The sequence below is a fragment of the Bombus pyrosoma genome, linkage group LG2 (genome assembly GCF_014825855.1).
Source record: "Bombus pyrosoma isolate SC7728 linkage group LG2, ASM1482585v1, whole genome shotgun sequence".
In the NCBI taxonomy this organism is placed as follows: domain Eukaryota; kingdom Metazoa; phylum Arthropoda; class Insecta; order Hymenoptera; family Apidae; genus Bombus; species Bombus pyrosoma.
In genome coordinates this window covers 1,714,621-1,736,431 of record NC_057771.1, presented here as the reverse complement: position 1 = coordinate 1,736,431, position 21,811 = coordinate 1,714,621, and the positions used below count along the sequence as shown (strand labels likewise).

At 31.9% G+C, this 21,811-nt stretch overlaps 1 protein-coding gene across 5 annotated transcripts; it reads right to left on the bottom strand.

Annotated features, from left to right (window-relative positions):
- Positions 1–20: 20 nt before the first annotated feature.
- LOC122577721 (transient receptor potential channel pyrexia) lies at positions 21–21,538 on the bottom strand. 5 transcript variants are annotated; one of them, XM_043749242.1, is made up of 14 exons: positions 21,113–21,133; positions 20,875–20,994; positions 20,618–20,772; positions 18,806–20,544; positions 16,916–17,042; positions 16,729–16,832; positions 16,325–16,498; positions 16,158–16,243; positions 15,987–16,062; positions 15,789–15,914; positions 15,671–15,713; positions 15,405–15,520; positions 1,125–1,287; positions 21–277 (listed from the first exon to the last, which is right to left on the bottom strand). In XM_043749242.1, coding segments are annotated over exons 2-14 (3,003 nt in total). In that variant the 5' UTR covers positions 20,877–20,994; positions 21,113–21,133; the 3' UTR covers positions 21–185. The 5 variants fall into 5 exon arrangements, with proteins under 5 accessions (XP_043605177.1, XP_043605173.1, XP_043605174.1 ...); XM_043749238.1 differs by having other exon boundaries at positions 20,875–21,517; XM_043749240.1 differs by lacking the exons at positions 21–277; positions 1,125–1,287 and adding an exon at positions 12,145–12,311 and having other exon boundaries at positions 20,875–21,538.
- Positions 21,539–21,811: the final 273 nt, after the last annotated feature.

Here is a 21,811-nt window from a genome sequence, read left to right as displayed (position 1 = left end):
GAATAACATCTTTAAAAAAATTTTAGTTAATAATTTTATTGATGAATTATTTTTTGTCCCATTTTCTACAGAACATCCACTTTATATTAACATGCACTTTATCTTGAAATATTTAATGGGTATTTTATAAAAATTCATTCAAATTTAATATATAAATTTCAGTGTGCAGAAAATTAAAAGGAAAATTAACGCTTTTTCCACGTAAATTTTCTGCGAGCTCCTTCCTGACCCCACTTCTTCCTTTCACGCCTCCTCCAGTCATATGTTAGAAGGCCAGCTAACAAAAGTAATTTTTTAATAATTCTCTTGTATAAATAAATTGATAACTTGTAAAACTAAACAAAATTTTATTAAACTTTGAAACAACTAAAAGTCTCGAGGATAAATTCAAATGACATTTCACTTATTAATCGATTCCATTATTATCGAAACATCAAATAATAAAAAAAATGTATAATAGTACAGAAGAAATTTTTCGATTATAATAAATATTACATTTCATTATAGCACATAACTATTTAGGAATTTTATAAAACGATAATTTGACTATATATTTTTGGATTCGATTAAATAATCATAGCTGAATGAATTTAGTGACTGACTTCATTGTAATTATAAATTGTATGTAAAAATCATTGTTCTAATGGAGGATGTGCAGTTAATTGCACAGTAGTAAGATTTTTCATTGTAAAATACAACTTATATTTCTGAAAAATAAATTACAACTTTTTTTCTTTTCAATAGCTTAAAATAATTAGGTTCAAGCTGAAAGTTAATTCTTGCTAAGTGACTCGCTTTAATTACTATTTAATAGTTTAATTTCAGGGTGTTTTCAAATAAAATTGTATGCTATCAGAAAGAATATAAGTAATTTAGTTTGCAATTAGAAAATCAAGCAATATTAATTAAATTTTTTATAATTCAATTTTTCTGAAATATTTTCATACATATTTTAGAAAATCAATGCATTATTAAAATACACTATTAAAATACATTCAGAAAGCTTAAAAAATTCACATTTTCCATGAAATCAATTAGTACTATTCCTATATAATATAATTTATATCTAGAAATTGAACAATTACCGTGATAAATAAGTAATTAGAAAATTGGGTTCTCCTTACCAAGTCTCATTCTTTCTCTCATTTGACTATCGACAAAGCTTTGAAGCCCCTTTGCAATACCAAATCGAACAGCGCCAGCTTGTCCAGTAGGACCCCCACCAGAAATGGTTGCTTCAATATCAACTTTGTCAATCATTTCCGTAAAAATTAATGGAAATATGATCTGTAATTCAAAATAGGTTCAGTTAAGAATAATTTCTATTGCCTCTAAAATTAGCAAAACTTAAGCGTTCGTTTGAGAATCATTAAAATTTATGTACCTCAGGGCGTATCATGGTTACTTTACTATATAACGTGCATAAATTGAAGATTTTTTATACCTATATAAAAATTTCTGTTTTGCAAAAGTTTTGAACGTTAAAAAATGCACTCGTCAATTCAAAATTTCTTACAGTGAAATGTGTCCGTTAGCAAAAGGTATTGATTCTTGGCAAGTTTCCTCTCCCTTTAAAATGTTGCGAACATGATGTACTTTATACGTTTAACAAACACCATACTTTGAATAACGTACTTTGAATAACGTCGCTACATTTTTTCATTATCAAATACTTATCTATATTTTTATAATTACTATTGCTGTAAGTTTAATGTTTATATTTGATAAGTATTATAAATATGGAATATAAAAGAGTTTATCTAAAAGGTACAAAAAGAAGAATGGAAGTTAATACCATCAATCTTAATGTCTCATTGTTATTAAATATATTTCTCTTTCTACTTTCACTTTCACTTTCGGTTCTGTGGCCCCATATGTCACTCGTTATAATACTTAAACTTATGATATTTACATAGAAAGTCGATCGATTTTGTCGGATTTTGATCGACGCATTAAACATCAAAATATGTTTTTGATCATTTGCAATCGTTCATGTACACATTACTAACTAACTACAGTTAAGGTGTGTCCACGGTTCCCAAAGATTAAACTACATTTTGGTAATTTCAATTCAATCAGTACCTAGCTGATCTCAATTATTCTTTTCCTTTGTTAGATTTTTCACAACACTCTCCAGCATTTTATTAGTATCTAATAATTGCTCCTTCAGCAACACGATCGTGTCCTCGTAGGACTGTAGTTTGTTGGCCAGATTCTCGATAACAAGTTGTAAATTTGAGTCAAAGCAGTCCTCGCTCTGCTGTCTCATCCTCATTACATGGTCGCTCAGATTAATGTTATCATCGTTCATAAACGGTATATTTTTCTGTGCGATTTCATAAGCAGCCTTTAGAATGTCCTTCGGAAGCCTTTTCTCCAAAGGATTCAACGGTTTCACTACCAAAACCCTTTTTCTGTTTTCTACGTTAATCTTGTGATCGGACATCCATTTTCGAAAAGCGTATGGAATCGAACTATTATGTAACACCATCTCCGTAAACAGGATCAATTTTGTCTGGCGTACAAGTTTTGTGAGACCAGCATGATTCCTTAATCCTTGAATATCGTGAACAGCGATCCCAACCAACAAGTTCATTAAGATCACTGTGACGAACACGATGAATAGCGTGAAGAGGATCTGGGAGCATACCGACAATGGATGATAAATAACGAAAGGTCCCTCGGAGTTTCCTTCTAAACCATCATCGATTTGCGTAATCAGTCCCTCGAAGTCCAACTCTCCGGCCATCATCGCCAGCACTTTAATGAGTCCCGTGAAAGGGTTGCCAAACGATGGTTCACCGACGAAAATTACGCAAAAGCTAATAGTGAACCCTATTAGTAATCCAGAGTAAGCGAGCAACAGCTTGGCAAATTCGAACTGTATGTGGGTAAACATCGCTACATATGTGCCAAAAGCTGGAAGTTGGCCAACCATCAACATTAAGTTTGTCCAGGCGCACAGTATCGCGAATGCTCCGACGTAATTTTGCCAATCGTATGTACGTCCTGTGTACACGAATGACGTAACAAAAACGCTAATTATAACGATGCCATCTAGCACGTTGTCAATATTGGAAAAGTACTGTTTCGCGGATGTGTACACCATGAAACCGAATATCTTCCTAGGAATGGAGATGCAAGTGAAGATTAATAAGAGATACCATTGGATCTCAATCACTGGTCGTCTGAACAGAAATCCAGAAATACGTTTGCTACTGCAAATCTTAGAGCTATTTGCCTCGTCGTAGTTGTAACATTTGTAAGCTAGCGCTGTGAGCACGTAAGTCGTCATACAGATCACGGTCATGGCGTAAACTAGGATCCTGAGTAAATAAAATTTTCTTATCTTTTCCCATTTTAGGTGCAAGAAAGCCATTACCAATGGGTGCGATAGTAAATCTTTACGACGTTCCTGGACAAACGTGTTTATAAAGCTGGTCTCGCATTGATTGCCACTGGGGAAGAGTAGATCGAAGTGCAGCCTCATTTCGAACTCTCTGTTATGAGGAACGGGTCTTCTGAGTGTTATTGAGGCATCTAATCTCTGTCGGAACACCTGTAGAGATTCTGGTATCTTCCTAAGTATAATGTTCAAGGCAGAAAGTCCGGCACTGGTGGTCGCACTAACGTCTGCACCGGCCCAAATCAGTACATCGACACAGTGAGATTGTTCGTTCAGGGCCGCTACATGAAGAGGAGTGAAGCCAGTTTTGTCTGCGGCATTCACTAGGGCACCGTGTTTTAATAGAAGTTCTACGAGCTTTGCAGAAGAATAAGTAGTCATCACAGCGAAATGTAGAGGAGTTCTATGAGCTCGGTCCACCGCGTTGATGTTGGTACCAGGCGAATCTAGAAGTAATTCAACGCATTTTATCGACTGAATGAAACAAGCTACATGAAGCGGCGTCTCGCCCATGTGATTCTTTTCGACAACGCTTGCTCCTTGTTCCAACAATAACTTCACTATTTTTACAGCTCCTGCTCTGATAGCGCAATGTAAAACTGGTTCAACAGTCTCCTGATAAAGATACGTGGTCGGTTTTGCGCCGTTATCAAGAAGTATTCGCGCTACATCCGGCGAATTTCCGAGGACAGAGAAGTGAAGAGGCGTATAATGATTGATTGGATTCCGGTAATTGATATCAACGCCCCTCTTTATCAAATGCTCGATGCAAGCTACGTTACCGCTTAACGAAGCAGCTAGGATGGCGTTCATACCCGTACAAGGCTCCACGTAATCGAGTCTCGCGCCTGATTGTTCCAATTTCGGTAGCAGATGCACTAAACCACGGTAACAAGACCACATGTACGCTATATTCCTCATTCGTTCTCCCGGCGGCATCGCCGGCAAAGTATTGCATTTTTCTAGCTCAAGCAGTATCTTCATTTCTGCAGTCGTAAAGATCGACCACATGATCGATCTAAGATCGTTACTGTTGATCTGCGCTTGTTTAAATACGTCGAGATTATCGTAGAAGAGAGATTCGTCAACTGGCGGAGGTGTACCGGCATCAATTTCCACGTGATCGTTCGTGGTTTCGATCAAAGGGATGTCATCGATCACGATTTTCTCCGAGCTATTCGACTGTCGATATCTGACGGATCTAAAGGAAGCCAATCTAGTGGATAAGAGATCGTTTGATGGATCGTTCAAATTCGACAAAGAACAGTGTATCGTTTTTCCTTCACCAGGTAATGGTAGCCTCAAAGTTTGTGTCGTTTTGTCTTTAGCAGTCTCGTTAACATCTGTCTTTGTCAAGATGTTTTTGTCATCATCAAAATTGAGACAAGAACGGCGACTTCTTAGTCTGGTCAAAGAATAATGCCTGGTCCTTTTTTTGTGATTAGCCAGCGGCTTCATTTTTGACTGACTCGTTTTTTCAACATTTTCGTGTGCTCCAGCGTCTCCTTCTACCGTTCTCCAGTAATCGTTTTCGTCAACCGAGAGACGACAATCTTTTAAACTGGTTAACGAGTATCGCCGCAGCCTTTCCTCGCTAACCTTAATCGTTGCACGCTGTCCGTTAATCTTCGGTATGTCGCTGGAGTTCTCGTACATCTGTTTATCGTCCATTATCCGTCGGAAAGGAATTTTTTTTCGTCTGTAACCAGGATGATGAAGAAACTGCGACGTAACACAAGGCACACTCTACTATCGTGTATCACCTCGAAAGAACGTTCCAATCGTCATACCTCGGCCTCACTCTTTTCTTCGTTTATCACGTCACGTCCCAAAGTCATTTAGATCACTTTAAGAGAATGCTCTCGTCATTGCAGCACACGCGACTACCGGAGTCACTCGCCCGAGTGACTTATATTAGTCGACTCGTATGGATTCATTCTATATATAAGTTCAAAGGAAAAGATACGCTTCCGTTGGAGGAGCCAGTACTCCTTCGAATAGGGACCTTGAACTTAGAAACTAAACGAGATAGAGGTCACATCAACCTAAACTAACGTTGCGGTAAACAATTTTTAGTAAATGTTCTTTTCTTATTTATTTATCGTACGCGTGAATTCTTCTGATTTCTTCTTCATACTGTAAGTTAATCACTCTATAATCCTTGGTAGAATAAAGATTTCTTCGAGAAAATTCTTCTTCTTTATTTAAAGCTCAGGTAATGTTTACATATGCATATTAGAATTTTATTTTATTTCATTATGATAATTATTTATCGTAGTTCTAAATTTAGAATTTATAATCATCGTTTTTACATAAAAACAAAGAATGAAACTTGGATTATGTAACAACTATGACCATTATTTGCGTCATATGCTGATTAATTTTTTTCGACGTTTTAACAACGAAGCCTGTATTTACATTGTATTAAGGCTATCATCTCGCAATGGAACAAGTGGCAATGATAACGAGAAAATGTGTTTTAAAGATCAAGTATTATGAAAAAATGTTTCGTTGAAATATGTTAGTGCTAATTTGATATTTCTTGGTTTTATCAATTATTTTTTTAAATTTAATGCAATGTATATCTCAACAAATTTGTAGGAAATTTAAAAAAAAGAGAATATTATTAAGTAATTCTTATTTTAATTCTTCTTTGCACCTCAATTATGAAAATTATTGGGTTTAATTTTGTATCTTTTTTCATGACTCTGTTTGAGTGTATTCCTCGTACTGTTCGAATACTTTTTATGGTTTTTTCTTCTCTCCATTGTTGTCTTTATTTCAATATAAGGATCCAACATTAACATGCAACGATCAAACAAAAAATCACTTATATTTCCTATTATAAATCCTCTGTTATCTCACTGCCCATTTTACAAAAATTTTCCAACTTCGATGCTTTTTCATCCAATTTTACAACTTCCAGTTTTTCCATTTGCATTTACTATACAGGATCATACACAAAAAAATTCACTGTAACACTCTGTGACAATAATTTATTAGACGATAATCCTACGATTTCATATACGATCAGCAAAAAATAAAAATTCACCGATAATTTATTCGAATACTTTGGCAATTAATACGGAGAAAGCCAGTGTCACGCAACATTGGGTACCGTTTTCTAAAGCCGAAACACCAGACGTTGCAAGAGATCGCGCGCATGTGAGTCTTTTCACAGATTCGCCGTTCTTTAAGATGTTCCCGTAAAATCTAGATACACTCGTGGACGTAAAACTTAGTGTCCTTGTTTAATTCCACCGTGGTCAGTAATTATATTCTATCATTATATAGGCTGTATATATGTATACCAGTTGTTCAGATTCTGATTTTCTACGAATTGGAACCGGTTCCTCCAAGTAGTTCTTGAATATCCCGTGAATACCAATGACTAAATTTGAATGCGTCCAAAAAAGACAAGTTAAAGTAGATTTATAGCCTGCGGCGATTTAAAAAGAAAAGTATATATGATTTAATACGTGAATTATTTTGTGCTGTTCTCTCATTGTATCGATCGATCAAGTGGAAAACCAATGTAACTCGAATAACTAAAGCTGTTAGAGCAGTCGGTACCAGTTAGGTAACTTTTTTGCGTTACTGTATACTTTTAAATGTAAATTTTGCCGTGTTGAAGCATATCGATTCAATTAGCGATAAATGGGGAGACTCCAGAATCGTGCTTCTTGTTATAGAAATAGATTCTTTCTTTAATTGGTGTGAAAATTCTAGATCGTATTTAAAATTTATTAGGGATTATATCAGATCAAAGGGATAGATATCGAGAGAGACAATTAAAAAAGCTTTGTAAGAAGTAACAATTGAATCGCTGATAGATTAATTGCCAGTCAAATTCCCAGAAACGATTGTGTTTTTATAGGTGAAGACGTTAATGGTCATTTCAGAAAAGCACTTCTTTCGGACTATTGGTTAAACGAACACAATTTTTTGTTACAATACAATCTTTTCTTTTTTTGTTTCAACATAGAAACTACAAGTTGAAAGTCACTGTTATACTAGATAAAAAATTCCATTTAAAAAAAGTCATTATGCGAGGTATAACAAGATTAAAGGATCACAAAAATCGTCTTCTTATAGAATACATGATGCAAACTGTAAATACACGTTAATTAATATATCGATTTGTATTCTCCGTTTGAAAATGTTTCTTGATGTCTGATGCTTGCACACCTTTCGAAACGTATTTAAGCTTATAGGAATATTATTTCTCCAACGTATCCGCAAGTATGTTGGGCAATAACGCGTTTCTTGAAATTGCAGAGTGGACAAAACTGGATCATAATATTTTGTCTCCAAGAACGAAAATATTTATTTATTTATTTTTGGAAGAAGATATAATATAATATTTTATGATATATAATAATTATATTTTATGAAATATAGCATAAAAATTTTTTTAGCATAATAGAAATATGTTTAAAACACTTGTTAAATATATACACGTAGATTGAGTAAAGCTAAAAATTTCAGTGTTCAATAATTAATTGTTACTTTCTAGGATAATGAATCATTACCACGACTGAATGCTATCGCGAATTCTAATCACTGCCATGTAATTATATTTACGGTTAAAGTTGCAAACAGGTACATACATAGGTCGAATACATACATACAGAAACTAAACTTCAACTTACAATTATAATTATCGTTGTCATAATGTTTATATAATCATTACACTGTGAATATTATTATATATGAAAAACAAAATTAAAGTTAATATTGTTAGCAAAGTCTTTCAAATATCGAAGGTAATATTTAAACGAAGCTACTCCAAACTCGACGTACAATTAACTTTAAAAGATTTTACAAAAAATACGATATAATAAGTTTTTAAAGCTTCGATGTTTGTGTCGTTGCATAAATTGTACCTTTTGAAAGATTTCATTATATAAATATTTATATTTTCTTTCTTATATATTTAGACATGAATAATTTCCAAATATCTATCGCACTAATTACTTTGATGAAACTCTATTTCTTAATATTGTTGTCAAAAAAATATTTTTTTGTTTAAAAAAAGTATATATTTCAGAATCACTTTATTTGCATGTTTTCGTATAATAAGTAATAAATTAAGATTAAAGAAAAAAGTTAAAATATATATTATATGATCTTATTTACACAACTTTTTATACAATTAAGATATTCTTATAAGTATAAAATTAAATAGTATTAAAATACTTTGTTCTGTTCAGCTTATTCTGTTAGTTCTCTATCTGATTTCTACGTATTTTTATAGTTTTGTTCATAATATGGACGGACTTTAATGCGTTGTAATACAATATTTTACAAATATTGGGTACAAACCCATACATCAAAATATAATCGTTATATTATTATTTAAATATTTCATCTCAAGCTTTTTTTTCAACTTTTATCACAAATTTATAACGACGTTACGTAAATTTTCGTGACATTCTTGACACGCAAAGGATTTAAAATCACCAATCATGAGAATTATAAAAATTCAGAAAAGAAAGGAAGGGAACAAATTTAGTAGTTAAATTACAATGTTTCCACTCCATATATGACTCTTTATGAATTTTGCTTTAAAAATATGCAAAACATATGTTTAATCAACGATCCTCAATATTGATTACACACGTTCGTTTTAATCATTTGGATTTTCCACTTTATATTCTCTCTCACTGCCAGAAGATTATGTTGCGTTTTATAAAATTTTAGCGAGGACTCGATAGTCGATACACATTGATCCGAATATTAAAAGCACGTAATTGTCATCTTCTATAAGCGAATATTCAAGATTGTGAAAAATATGGTATTATAAAATGGCCTGAGGATTACTCTTAAAATTCTAAACGTACGTATGCACAATTCCTGCATTTCTAAGGTCGATTGGGTGATTTAAGCTTCCTCAGATTATTCACACGATATATCTTTGCTATTAAGATTCTAAGAATTCTCAGAGTAAAAACTTAATTATTCTCATCCTTTTCTTTGTTAACGATGCGCTTGTCATTCATTAATGCCATCACGACATCCTGAAGAAGTTGGTGGTTTTTATCGCAGATCTTTTTCAATTCTGTTAAATCTCCTTTGACCGAGTAATCATCGACGGATACGTCTTCTTCTGGAGAACGTCGACGAAATGTCGAATATGGCTCGCTTTTTAAATACGTATATGCAGTAGCGTTGCTTTTCCTGCTGCACAATGTTCCAGACATATTTTTCCTATCCTTCACGACCTTGTGCGCAGCAGATAACAAATCACGAGGCAATCTACTCTCTCTCGGGTTCAGGGGACGAACAGTTAAAACTGCTCTCAAGGGTGAAGGTAGCAGCAGAGCTGTCCATCGTAAAAGTTTCGTTAGTCGTTTTGGTATCAGTCCGAGAAAAAGTGCCGTTTCGACGTCGCAAATAAGCTTCGTCTGGCGAACGAGTTTTGCAAGTCCCGCCGTTTTCTGTAGTCCTTTTATATCGTGAACTGCGATGCCTACCAGTAGATTCATCAACACGATAGTAACGAACAGAAGAAACAACACGAATGACAACTGTGCGGAAACTTGGAGTAGAATCCAAGAGGTACCGCCTGAATCGATCGATTTCCCATCTTCTTCCCGAGGAAAGAACAGGTCCTCGAAATTTAACTCTCCAGTCATCATGACCAAAACTTTGATCAGACCAATGTGAGGACTGCTAAACGATTTCGAGCGTGGAAAAATCACGCAGAAGCTTGCGGTGAAGCCTACTAAGAGACAAGCATACGCTAATAAAAGCTTGAATACTTGTGCTTGAACACTGGTAAACATCGCGACGTACGCTCCGAATATTGGCAATTGTCCTATCATTAGCATAAGGTTGCTCCAGCCGCAAAGCACGGCGAATGCACCTACGTGGCTTTGCCACGCATACGTTCTGCCCGTATAGATAAAAGAAGTGGCAAATACGCTTAGGATCACGCACCATTCGACCATGTTTTCGGCCTGCGTGAAGAACTGGCGGACAGAGGGATACGTTGGAATGCTGGTCAATTTGCGAAATGCTTCGAGAATCGTAAGCACCATTAATGCATACCATTCCATTTCGAGTAAAGCTGGGTGTCTGTAAAGAAACCCGTTGATACCAGTGGTATTTGCACATAATGGTGGCTGGGTGTTGTCTAATTGACCGTGCGACTCGTTGTAACAGTTATGCGCTAAAGCAGTCATTACCCATCCTGTGAGTATGAGAACGTAAAATAGGTAGAAGACTAGCCTGCCCACGTAATACTTTCGGATTTTCTGCCATTTTAAATGGAGAAACGCCTGACAGAGCGGATGTTCTAGAATCTCTTTGTATCCTTCTTTCACGAATGTCCCGAGATATCTTATTTCGCCTTGTTGCTGGTGCATCAGCAGAGGATGAAAGTCGAGACGAAGCTCCGCCTCTCCGGTGGCTGAACCATGCTGGTGAAGCGTTATCGAGGCATCTAATCTTTGTTTAAAGACGTTCAAAGAAGTCGGCGTTTTACGTAAGATAATGGATAATGCGCTAGTCCCGCCTTTCGTTCTAGCGCTAAGATCCGCTCCATGCTGTATCAGGATATCCACACACTGAGACAATTCGTTCAGAGCAGCGATATGAAGCGGTGTATAACCATATTTATCGGTTTTATTGATATTTGCCTTCCACATTATTAACAATTCCGTCACGTCATAAGCCAGCAACGATCTACCTAATGCGAGATGTAAAGGCGTTCTTCCGTCGCTATCTTCGATATTAGGATCACAGCCACCTTTCTTTAGCAATATTTCCACGCATTCCAAGGAATGAGATCGCGAAGCTATATGTAAAGCTGTCTGATCTCTATGATTCTTCAAGTGAACATTTGCACCTTTTTCTACCAACAGATCGACATTTTCCACACAACTAGACTCCGCTGCGAGATGTAGAGCAGTGTCACCCTTTTTAGTCATCAGATCTAGCTCGCAACCTGCGTCTAGTAGTACCAACAAGCCAGCTGAATCTCCTCTGTCCGCTACGTGGTGTATAGCAGCGTACCCATTACAATCTAAATTATTCAAGGTATGATTATTAGATACCAGTAGCTTTAATACGTTGTAAGCGTTTGATCTGGCCGCAGTATGTAACACGGTCTCCTCTCCGCAAGGAGATTCCTGACTGACGCCTAGCTGAAGGAAATATTGAGCTACTTTAAAAGCATTTCCAAAAGCAGCGTAATGAAAGGGTGTATGAGTTCGTCCCAGATGAATGTTGGCACCGTTAGTGAGCAAATATTGTACACTCTCTAAAGAGTTACTGAACGCGGATAAGTGTAACGGAGTTAGTCCTTGTCCTTGTTCCGAGTGGTTTAAATCCGCTCCGCACTTGTGCAATCCAGCAATCGCGTCTATCCGACCAAGGAAACTGGCGTGAAGTAGCAAAGCGTTTACTTCTTGTTGTTTATAGTATTTTACGAAATGCTCAGGATTCTTTAGATCCATTTTATTCTCCTCCAGATCGTCAAGGAGTTGCAATCGACCACCGATGTGTCTCATATGCTCCACTAATAGATTCTTGATTATATCCTTGTTTACCTGCAAGGTGCAATTTATTTCCTCTGTACAAGAGCTCTCACTGGCACACATAGAATAGCAATGTGGCTCTTCGATAGGAGGCGGAGTTCCGTATTCCAAACTTTGATCGTCGGAGGACCAATTTGTCTCTACTTCTGTATGATGCGGGCTCTTCGACGCCAACCATCGTGTTAAGAGCAGAGAAGTCATGGTCGTACGCTTTGAACTATTCGGAATCGATACCGTTACGTCCTCCATATCGATGATCCTCTCCATTTGTACTTTCTTTTTCGCCGGTGGCGAACTCGAGGCCTGCGAATGGTTCATCTCCATCCTTCTCGGTTAGCGCTTTACGCGATTACATCATCGATCTACAAAGAGCATTGTCGTGAGTAGTAAAAGGGCTCGCGAGGTATTAATTCATGAATGAAGTCGATGGGGATTCGTGAACGTGCATTGAGTAGAAAATTATGTGACGTCGCTTTGCTTAATCGATCGATCCTGTTAAATCTTATTCATCAGACGCATTTGTATGTTGAAAAATTGTCATTTATACTTCGGATCGTCCAAGGATCCTTTAACAAAAGCTAGATTTTTTTTAATAAATGTAAACTTCTATTGGAGCATTCGTGATACGTTTGTTTATCGTTAAAATTATTATTAAACTCTATAACAGTTTTTTATTATTATTTAAGAGTCATCCTTTGATTTTACTAATAGTCAGCATTTTATTAAAGTATTTTTCAATTTAAAGTAAAAAGAAATCGTTCTCCCGTATTCCCCGCGAATAACATTATATAAATTTTTGCGATCTATATTTTATTATTCTACAAATCCTATAAATCTCTATCTTATTATCCTATAAAAATGTATTTAATAATATTCCTAGATATGCATCATGGACTCAATTTAGTAACTATGATGTTATGCAGCAAAAGCTAAAAGGTAATAATATCATGATTTCGAATACAATTTGTTTCAATTATGTTATTAAGACACTTATAGCATTTAAAGTCGCTCAAAAATCTTACAAATGCGAATAGAGTAAGTGGAAAAATCATTAATTTTACAATTGATTGCGATCATCGTGGTGAAATTTATTTAGTTTTTAAATATTTTTCAAAGTTTTATTTCAATTTTACCATCAATAAAGTATAAGATGATCTTTTTGATGACGTCTGACTATGTATCACGCGAGGCGCGAATGACAATTGGAAAATCGGGCACATAGATTGATGACTGCAAAGTGCTGTGCCGTTACCTTTAAACTGATATTATTTATTTACAGATCGAGTCCTTCAAGTATCGAAAACAAAAACATTCTCGACATACCGATTCAATTTAGAAAGCATGACAAAACTATACGGAATGACGTTTACACATATGTATTTCACATTCTTAAATGATTAGAATCCAGGATGTAAGCTTTTAACTAAAGTAGAAAATATATACGTTTAACGGAACTACGCAACGAATAAGGAATGCACGAATTACGTAAATTAAATACATCTAACGATAGCGAACAAAGAAAGCTCATTTTTTAAATATTAAGTGATACGTAACTAATTAAAATATAAGTCAATTTTATCAAAAGTTTCTTCTAATAAAAATTTTGCAAGTTTCCTGAAAATATTAATTTTCGTAAAGTATTCTAAATTAAGTTGAACTAAAATTTTTAAGTCGTAGTTAAACATTTCGTTTAACTCAACGATAATTTTTTTGTTACTCTGAAACACGTTGATGATTCAATGTCACAAAAACAGAAAATACTTGAAAAATGTTATTAAAGACAAAATTGCAATAACCGGATGTAACTTTATTTCGTCACATTACATTTATTATATGTCCAAAATCAAATCCTGCTTATACATACACAAGCTTTAAACATTTACACTTTTCATTATCAACTTTCATCGTTCGAGATTGAATTTGTATATTTTTAATAGATAATATTTAAAGTCCTTTTTCGTATTATCAGATACAATTATTTCAAAATTCATAGGATGGCTCTTTAAATTCGAAAAAAGAGTTTTCACTGACTTTCCATCACAAACGCGTTTCGATGTTCGATGCATGGTGCAAACTTTTAACAATTTTGTCTCTTTACCGATAGCTTAATAATATCGAGAAGAAAATCGATCACTGTTCTTCTCTCCGTTCTTCACTTCTCGATCGTATTCACGTGCGAATACGATCAATTTCATCGAACGAACGACCGTACTACTCAATGTGACGGTGTTATTGTTACAACATCATAAGCCTGTCGTTCTATCTGACGACTCGATTGATACTGAACTCGAATCGAGCTTCTTAGACGCATTGTCTGTTCTGAGATCGCGGAGAGCACGATAAATCACATACATCAGAAATATCAGCAATTCGCGAGGCTTGGTTTCATTTCCATTTATAGGGACTTTCTCATCTTTGTATCTTATGTTTATCCTGTATTCATAGATTTTAATAATGAATATACCATAAAATTTGATCGACTGGTATTTATTTTTACTAGTTTTCGCGATACCTTGCACATATCTTTTTTGTTGCGATTGAAGAAAAGCAAAAAAGACACGTAACATTGCGGGAAACGGAAAATTTGAAATGTTAATTTTAAGTTTATCTATAGGTACGTTATATATATTCTTAGATCTTTTTACATGTAAAATGTACTTCTCTTTTCTAATCTCAGAAGATTAAAAAAGAGAATTCTGTTTATCTTTTCTTATTTTTCAATAACTTTTTAAAATTGTTCTTTATAATGAAAGGAATCTAAATATGAAAATTAAGAAGTAAATTAAGAAATCTCAAATAAACGATAATTATCATTAATAACTTTTTTGGCCTAAATTTAGTTAAAATCTTAAAAACAAATCGGAGAAACATATATTGTTTCAACATCATCATTGGAAAGTTATTTGTCTTTGAAATAACTGTTTGATCAAATTCCATTGTATGAACCACACACACATTCTTCATTTATATATTATAAATTTTAGTATAACTTTCAATATAACTTTGAGATCAAACAAACTAATTTTAATATAACTAACTATTATATATCTCTATATGTACAGTATAAAATAGTATTAACTACTATGCATAATTATCATTATTTTAAACAAAATTATTTACATGTGTATTAGAAATTGATATGTTATAAATCGAAATTAATAAGTTTGACTAATACTCTGCAACATAGTACGTACTTACCTCTATTATGTTGTATAATAGTATCAACTTATATTAATTATTTAGAACACTTACCTATTTTCATATAAAAAATATGTATTGTAATTTTCTTATCAATATTCGTTTTTTATGTATCGTAAAATGATTTTTCAATGAAATCGAATTATTCATATATAGAACACATACGAATATTATAAATAGTTACTTAAATTATTTTAACAGCGAACTATTATCACATTTAGCAAAATGAAATTATTCAAACTGTTTTTCGTACTTACCTGTTCACGACATTGCATATCATCAAAGTACGTGATATCCTTTCCATTAATGGTAATTTTTCCAGATCCATTGCCTATCACTTTAACCTCACCTCTTGAATTTTTTCTTGCACATCCTATAAAAGAGTCATGATTTTGAATTTTAATATTAATAAACAATCTCCTTGCAAATAATTTTTCTAATTTCGAAAATAATATTTTAATATTCTTAAACCATACAATTACAATATTATGGGAATAATATTGATAGTTTATTTTATACTTACTGTCGACAAGTACAAAAGGCCTGTTATCACTATCATATTCAAGCTATAAAAAAATAAAATGTATGTTCATTTTTAATGAGAAAAGAAAGATAGTTGATACAACAAAAAATATACATACTTGTGGAATTTTCATATCCTCATTAATATTTGGTAATTTTCTTCTATATTCCATGATAAAAGATTCTACATGCTTTGATACAGGATGATCAACTAATCTCTGCATACTTTTTATAAAGTAATCATACTAAAACAAATTAATGAATTTAAAGTATTATGTTTACAAAATGAAGCTATAGAGCCATATATCATTTATTACTTCTTTGTCTAAAAGTTCTTCAAGCAATATCTTTTCTAAGCTCTTCTTCTGTAGCCATTCTGAATTCCCTACATTTCTGAAACAATAGTAATAAAAAGAAAAAATATTACTTTATCTACGATCTAGAATGAGTTAGAAATATAAATATAGTCAAAGTAATTGCACATTTACATTTTATACTCTGGTGTCAATTGGATATTTCTTTCCAATATCTGGTCCTCTATTTTGTTTAAATGAATCATTGATTCTGCAATATTCTACATGTAAAGATATTTGTTTAATAAAGAATAATGTGTTCATATGAAATGTACAGAGAAAGGGATTTAAAAAAAGCTTACATGAAGTATTTCATAATAATTAGGTTTAGTAGTGTAAAACAAAAAATGATGTGGTCTACCAGTTTCATCAAATTCTGCTTCCTTCCTATTCCCATATACATCTATAGGGTGAAGCATCATAGGTCGAGCTTCTCGGTCATATAAACCAGATGGAAATAAGTACCTTATTGCTTTCTGTTAAAAGTAATAATTCTTGTACAAATTCAAATTTTAGCATATAAAAGTAATTAAATTTAAAAAGATATCAATTCCTTGTATTATTATTTTCTTATTTGCAATATATAATGTAATAGAATCTGATATATTAGATTCTTATTAGTTGAAGATACATAAATTCTCAATTTTAATAATATTGATAGTTGATCAAGAGAGTATTAACTATAATAATAAGAAATATAATTTACATTAATATCTTCTTTTGTAAAGTTCTCAGGATCTTCGCCCATTATATTAGCTAAATGTCGTTTTCCAATATCATACTCAGCTATTTGTTTTTTCATAAATTCCTCTAAAAGCAATAAATAATTATCATTTCATAGATTTGTTTTAAAATTTCCGAATTACTTGTACCATAATATGTTTATAACTTACTATAGTCTTCAGATCGTTTTAAGTATGCTCTCATAGCACTACTAATTTTTTTTCCAGTTAATTTTGCAGATTTATGAGGAATAATCTCATCATTAATGTTTATACAATATGGTTTAGAGATAACGTCCTAAAATCATAAAATCTGTATTACTGTTTAGTTTACTATTACTTTTAAGGTTATAAAAATTATTTGGTAATTAAAGAATACTTATTGAAAGAATTAATTAACACTTTAATATTTTTAATTTACCGAGCTTTGTGTAATATTTAATATACTTCCAATAGCACCAAAATTATTAATATTTATTACGTTTCGCAAATTTACGAAACGTGTGAACATCAACACAGCCATTTTTATCGATTAATAACTAAAATGGATTTCTGAAATAAATAATTATCATGTGTTTCAGGAAGATATGAATCTAATGACAATATCGTATGTCTTTTTATTTCATATTTTACGTATTATCATGTACGATTATTTTTTGCCATACACTCTTGCTGAATAAACGTTCTGTATTTTTGGTGATATCAGACCGATATTAAAAGTAAATATTAGTAACTAAGTATGTATCAATACTGCCTGATACACACATACATATGTATATGTATATTTCACACACATACATGTTTAAAATTATATCTTTTCTCAAATAACTTTTTAGTTTAAGGATAAAAGTTTATAATTGTAACATATATATTTTTATTAAAAAATGTATTTTAAAGAAGAAATAGTAAAATATTATAGATTTTTATTTTTATTATTGAATGGAAGAGTAGAGAAATTATAATATATTAATAATACATTGTAAAAAATGATGTTAACATTATTTATCAAATATAATCGTGAAAGATAATATATAATGAAACAAATAATTATAAAATCATTTATAAAAATATTTTGGATTAAAAATTAATTTAAGAAGTTTTAATTTTAACATTAACTGTAACATTTTCTCTGTGACATTAAATAAAAATTGAGACTTTACACAATTTGAAATATACATATGTTCTTATATTTAAATACAAAGTAATAAAGTTTATGCTTATTCAAGTTAATGTTTACTAATAAAGTCTTACAATGAACATTAATAGTACATTGTTTACAGGTATAAAAGTTAGGATCAATGTTTTATTATTTATTGATATTTTATCATTTTTTAGATATAGGTAAATCGAATTACTAATGTGTAAAATTTGTATTCAGTGAGAAAATTATCAATTATATATATAAGAAAGGATTTTAGAATTGAAAATATGAAAATTTTTTCTTCGATAAAACTACGAGTGTTTTACAATAATATAAAATTTAAAGTATTATGCTGAGAAGTTTTTTTCAATTATTATGAAATTTAACATAAAACGGATCATCATTACCTATGAGTGTTTAAAGTTTAAAGTATGAATACTTTGTGTTATATTATATTTTAAGTAGAAATTTATATTTTATGAAAATCGTACGTTTTTTCGATTTCACTTCAGTGGACGGAAAGGTATTAATAATACTTGTATAATACTTTGTTTTATAAAAAAAAATACGGAAGTATAAAATAAAAATCTATAGTATAAAAAAAGTTATAAAAAAAATATAAAATCTAGTATACACAAATTACATGCAACGGTAACTTTAGAATACATAAAAATAGATTTTTAAAGATATTTAACAAAATTGTTATATACAATACATAATGTTACATAAATGCATGAATATGAACACTTATTTATTAATGATATTAATTTAATTCTAATTCTGGGATATATGGTTCAGTAATTGCAGTGACTGGACAAATGCTTAAAGTTTCCTGAAAATGCAAAATGGGATAATCAGACCAAGAAATAGAAAATATTTTATTTCTATGCATTTAAAATAAAATGAAACATAATTCTTACCAATCTTATTAATTCTGCAAATGTTGGTCTTTCCTGACTTTCCATATTCCAGCAAGATAACATAACTTCGTGAAGTGGATCAGGAGTATCTGGTAGTTGTGGTAATCTAACTCCTTGCTCAATTGCTTCTTCCACTTCACTATCAAGTGAAAAATTAGAATATGGTGTACCACCCATACTAAGCATTTCCCACAAAAGTACACCAAAAGCCCAGACTACTGCTGGTTGGTGTTTTTTTCTATTACCAAGGCACTCAACAGACATCCATCGAGTATATTTTATATCTTCTAAAGCATATTTGGATATTCCATGTCCCATTAGTTTAGGTATCCATTCATTTGAGAGACCTACACTACGTGCACAAAGATATTCATGTATAATTTTATAATTTTCAAGATGTTGCAAAGCAGATGCTATCATAGATCCTATAGGTAGAATATGTTCAACAGGAAATGTGTTCCCAGATCTGGCAGCTAATAGACAATTTTTTAATGTTTGAGGTGGTAGTTCAAGTACAACGTGTAATGTATCATGAGTTTCACATGTTCCTATAAGATCCGCAACATATTTCATAGGAGATGCTTTAATACAAACATCTAGTTCTCGTAACATATGTCTTTTGTCAGATACTTTTAATAATTTGTCAGCTATACTATGAACAGCTACACTACAAGATTTGTCATTTTTTTGAATAACACCTGTATGTATTGTCCCAAATCGCCCTCTACGTATCGTAGTGTCATTAATCGTCAATAAGTTTTGTGGTATAATCCATACCTTCTTTTTCAGTTCTTGATAATGATTTACCCTTTCAGGTACATCCTCTGGAATATATGCTAAATTGTCAACTTCGTACAATGGACCTTGCAATGTAAGTTCTTGTTGTTCTGGAAGTTTCCTTATCCGAAACTTTTCATGGCGTTGTCGCAATATTAAATAAAGTATTATTGAAGCTATAAGTAAAGTTCCCAAAAGACCAATTGCAACACATAGTATGATAGTTGTCAAATTTACATTGTTATTTCCATTTTCATTATAATTTGTCAGCTTGTTAATTAGATCTGAATAAGCATACTGCACTTGTCTTTGAAATTTAGAAACTACTGTTAAGCCTATTTGTGGCATTACTTGAGTATTTAATGGTGCATTATAATATGCGCCAATCATTTTTCCATCTCCTACTATAAATTTTGTATATTTGTAAAATTCTGAAGATTCAAATTCTCCAGTAGTATAATATCCTAGACTTTGCTGTATTGATGTTTCATAATTGTAATAAGTTACATTAGGACCTGATGGAGGTATTGTACCAGGTTGACAAACAAATACTTGGTAAGTACTAACAGGACCATATTCACTACTTCCCTCTGATAATAAAACAGTTATTGTGGTACTTGTTTGTTCTATTACTTTTGGCATTATTGGCTTATTAGGTGGTCCTATTAAAGTCCATCCCAAAATATATGTAGGTTCACTATCTGTTTGGGTGTTTGCAGCAGTGATTGATATATTATACTTTGTGCCTGGTTGTAAGCCTTGTAAAATGGTACTATTTGAAGCTCCTCCTTGAATCTGACTTTCTACGGCTGGTACTAAATTTGAAGCAAATGTTTCAACAACCACTGCCTTTAAAGTATAAGATGTAATATTTCCATTTCTGATATTAGGCGGTTCCCATGTAATTTGCAAATTATTAAATCCACTGTGAATTATTTGTGCACTTCTTGGTGGACTAGGACCTCAATATATATGTTTTTAAGTTTATAAATATCAAAAGAGAATGAAAGTACATAGTATTTTTAAAAAATATACCTGTTTGTCCAGTTGAATAAATACTCATTGCATCTTGACTACCACAATAATTGTTCTGATCAGCAATACAAAGAAAAGTACAAGTAGTAGATATACCTTTCCTACCGTACCTACTACCACAAAAGCATTGTTGACCATTCATTAATCCTGCAAACCTATTAATTTTAATGTGAATTAATATTAAATTTTACTTTAAAAATATTAAATATTATAACATTTGTAACAAACGTTATAGTAATATTACAACAATAACTTACATATAATAACGTGAACGACATTCTTTGATACATTCTGTAGGTGCATTAGCGTGATTTAATATTAAGGTTGGTAAATCGGGATCCAACGCGGAACTTCGAAAACAACCCTCATATTTTTGGCTAAGTACATGATCACAGAAATAGAAAAGTAGAAATAATATTATCATTATATATTGTAATGTTTTATAAATACAATTTCTATAATTCAATTTTTATTTATACTACTAATTGTAAGTACATTGCAGATATTAGTGTGACGTTCTTTCAGAATAGTTTAAATCTGAATCACTAAACGAATGGTGACATTATATTTAAAACGAAGAAATAAGGTTAACTGTGCACTGATCTTTATTCTTCGTAATTATTAAGATAAAACAATATAGTCTTTGGTTTTTTATCATTTTTATTATTAGTGATAACTTTTAAGAATCTTTATACTGAGTGAGATATTAAAATTCACAAAATATTTCACGGGTGTGGTAGCATCTAAGTACGTATACTTATTTACTACCTATATCCATTACTATGATTGTGATTAATGTTCATCCACTTGTGGCGCAAGTAATATTTAAAATTTAAAGTGATATTGTAATAGCATACATATTAGATATTAGTTTTAAATATCGTGTCATTTTTGTATTTAATATTTATTCTTCACAAAATCTTTGGACATCTTTTTTTAATTTCATTTTGATGCTTACAATAATTTTATACTTTGATCTTTTGAAGTAAAAGAATTGAGTATAATTTCATTAAAACATTCATAAATTTGATATAATGATAAAGTACAATAAATTTCCTTCCATTTAATGTAATAATATCACATCAAAAAATAATTTTAATATCTTATATTACTAATAATAATATTAATTATTAACTAATAAATATGTAACTATAAATAAAAGATAATTAAATAAATTTATTTAAACAATATATT

Bases quoted from the DNA above. Each gene is read 5' to 3' on its own strand.
- LOC122577721 (XM_043749238.1), bottom strand. From the start codon at position 21,041: ATGATAATATTATTTCTACTTTTCTATTTCTGTGATCATGTACTTAGC. The intron at 16,833-16,915 runs GTAAGTTATAAA...TATTGCTTTTAG, and splicing joins AAAACGATCTGAAGACTATA to AGGAATTTATGAAAAAACAA. The intron at 278-1,124 runs GTAAGGAGAACC...TACTTTTGTTAG, and splicing joins GAGAGAAAGAATGAGACTTG to CTGGCCTTCTAACATATGAC.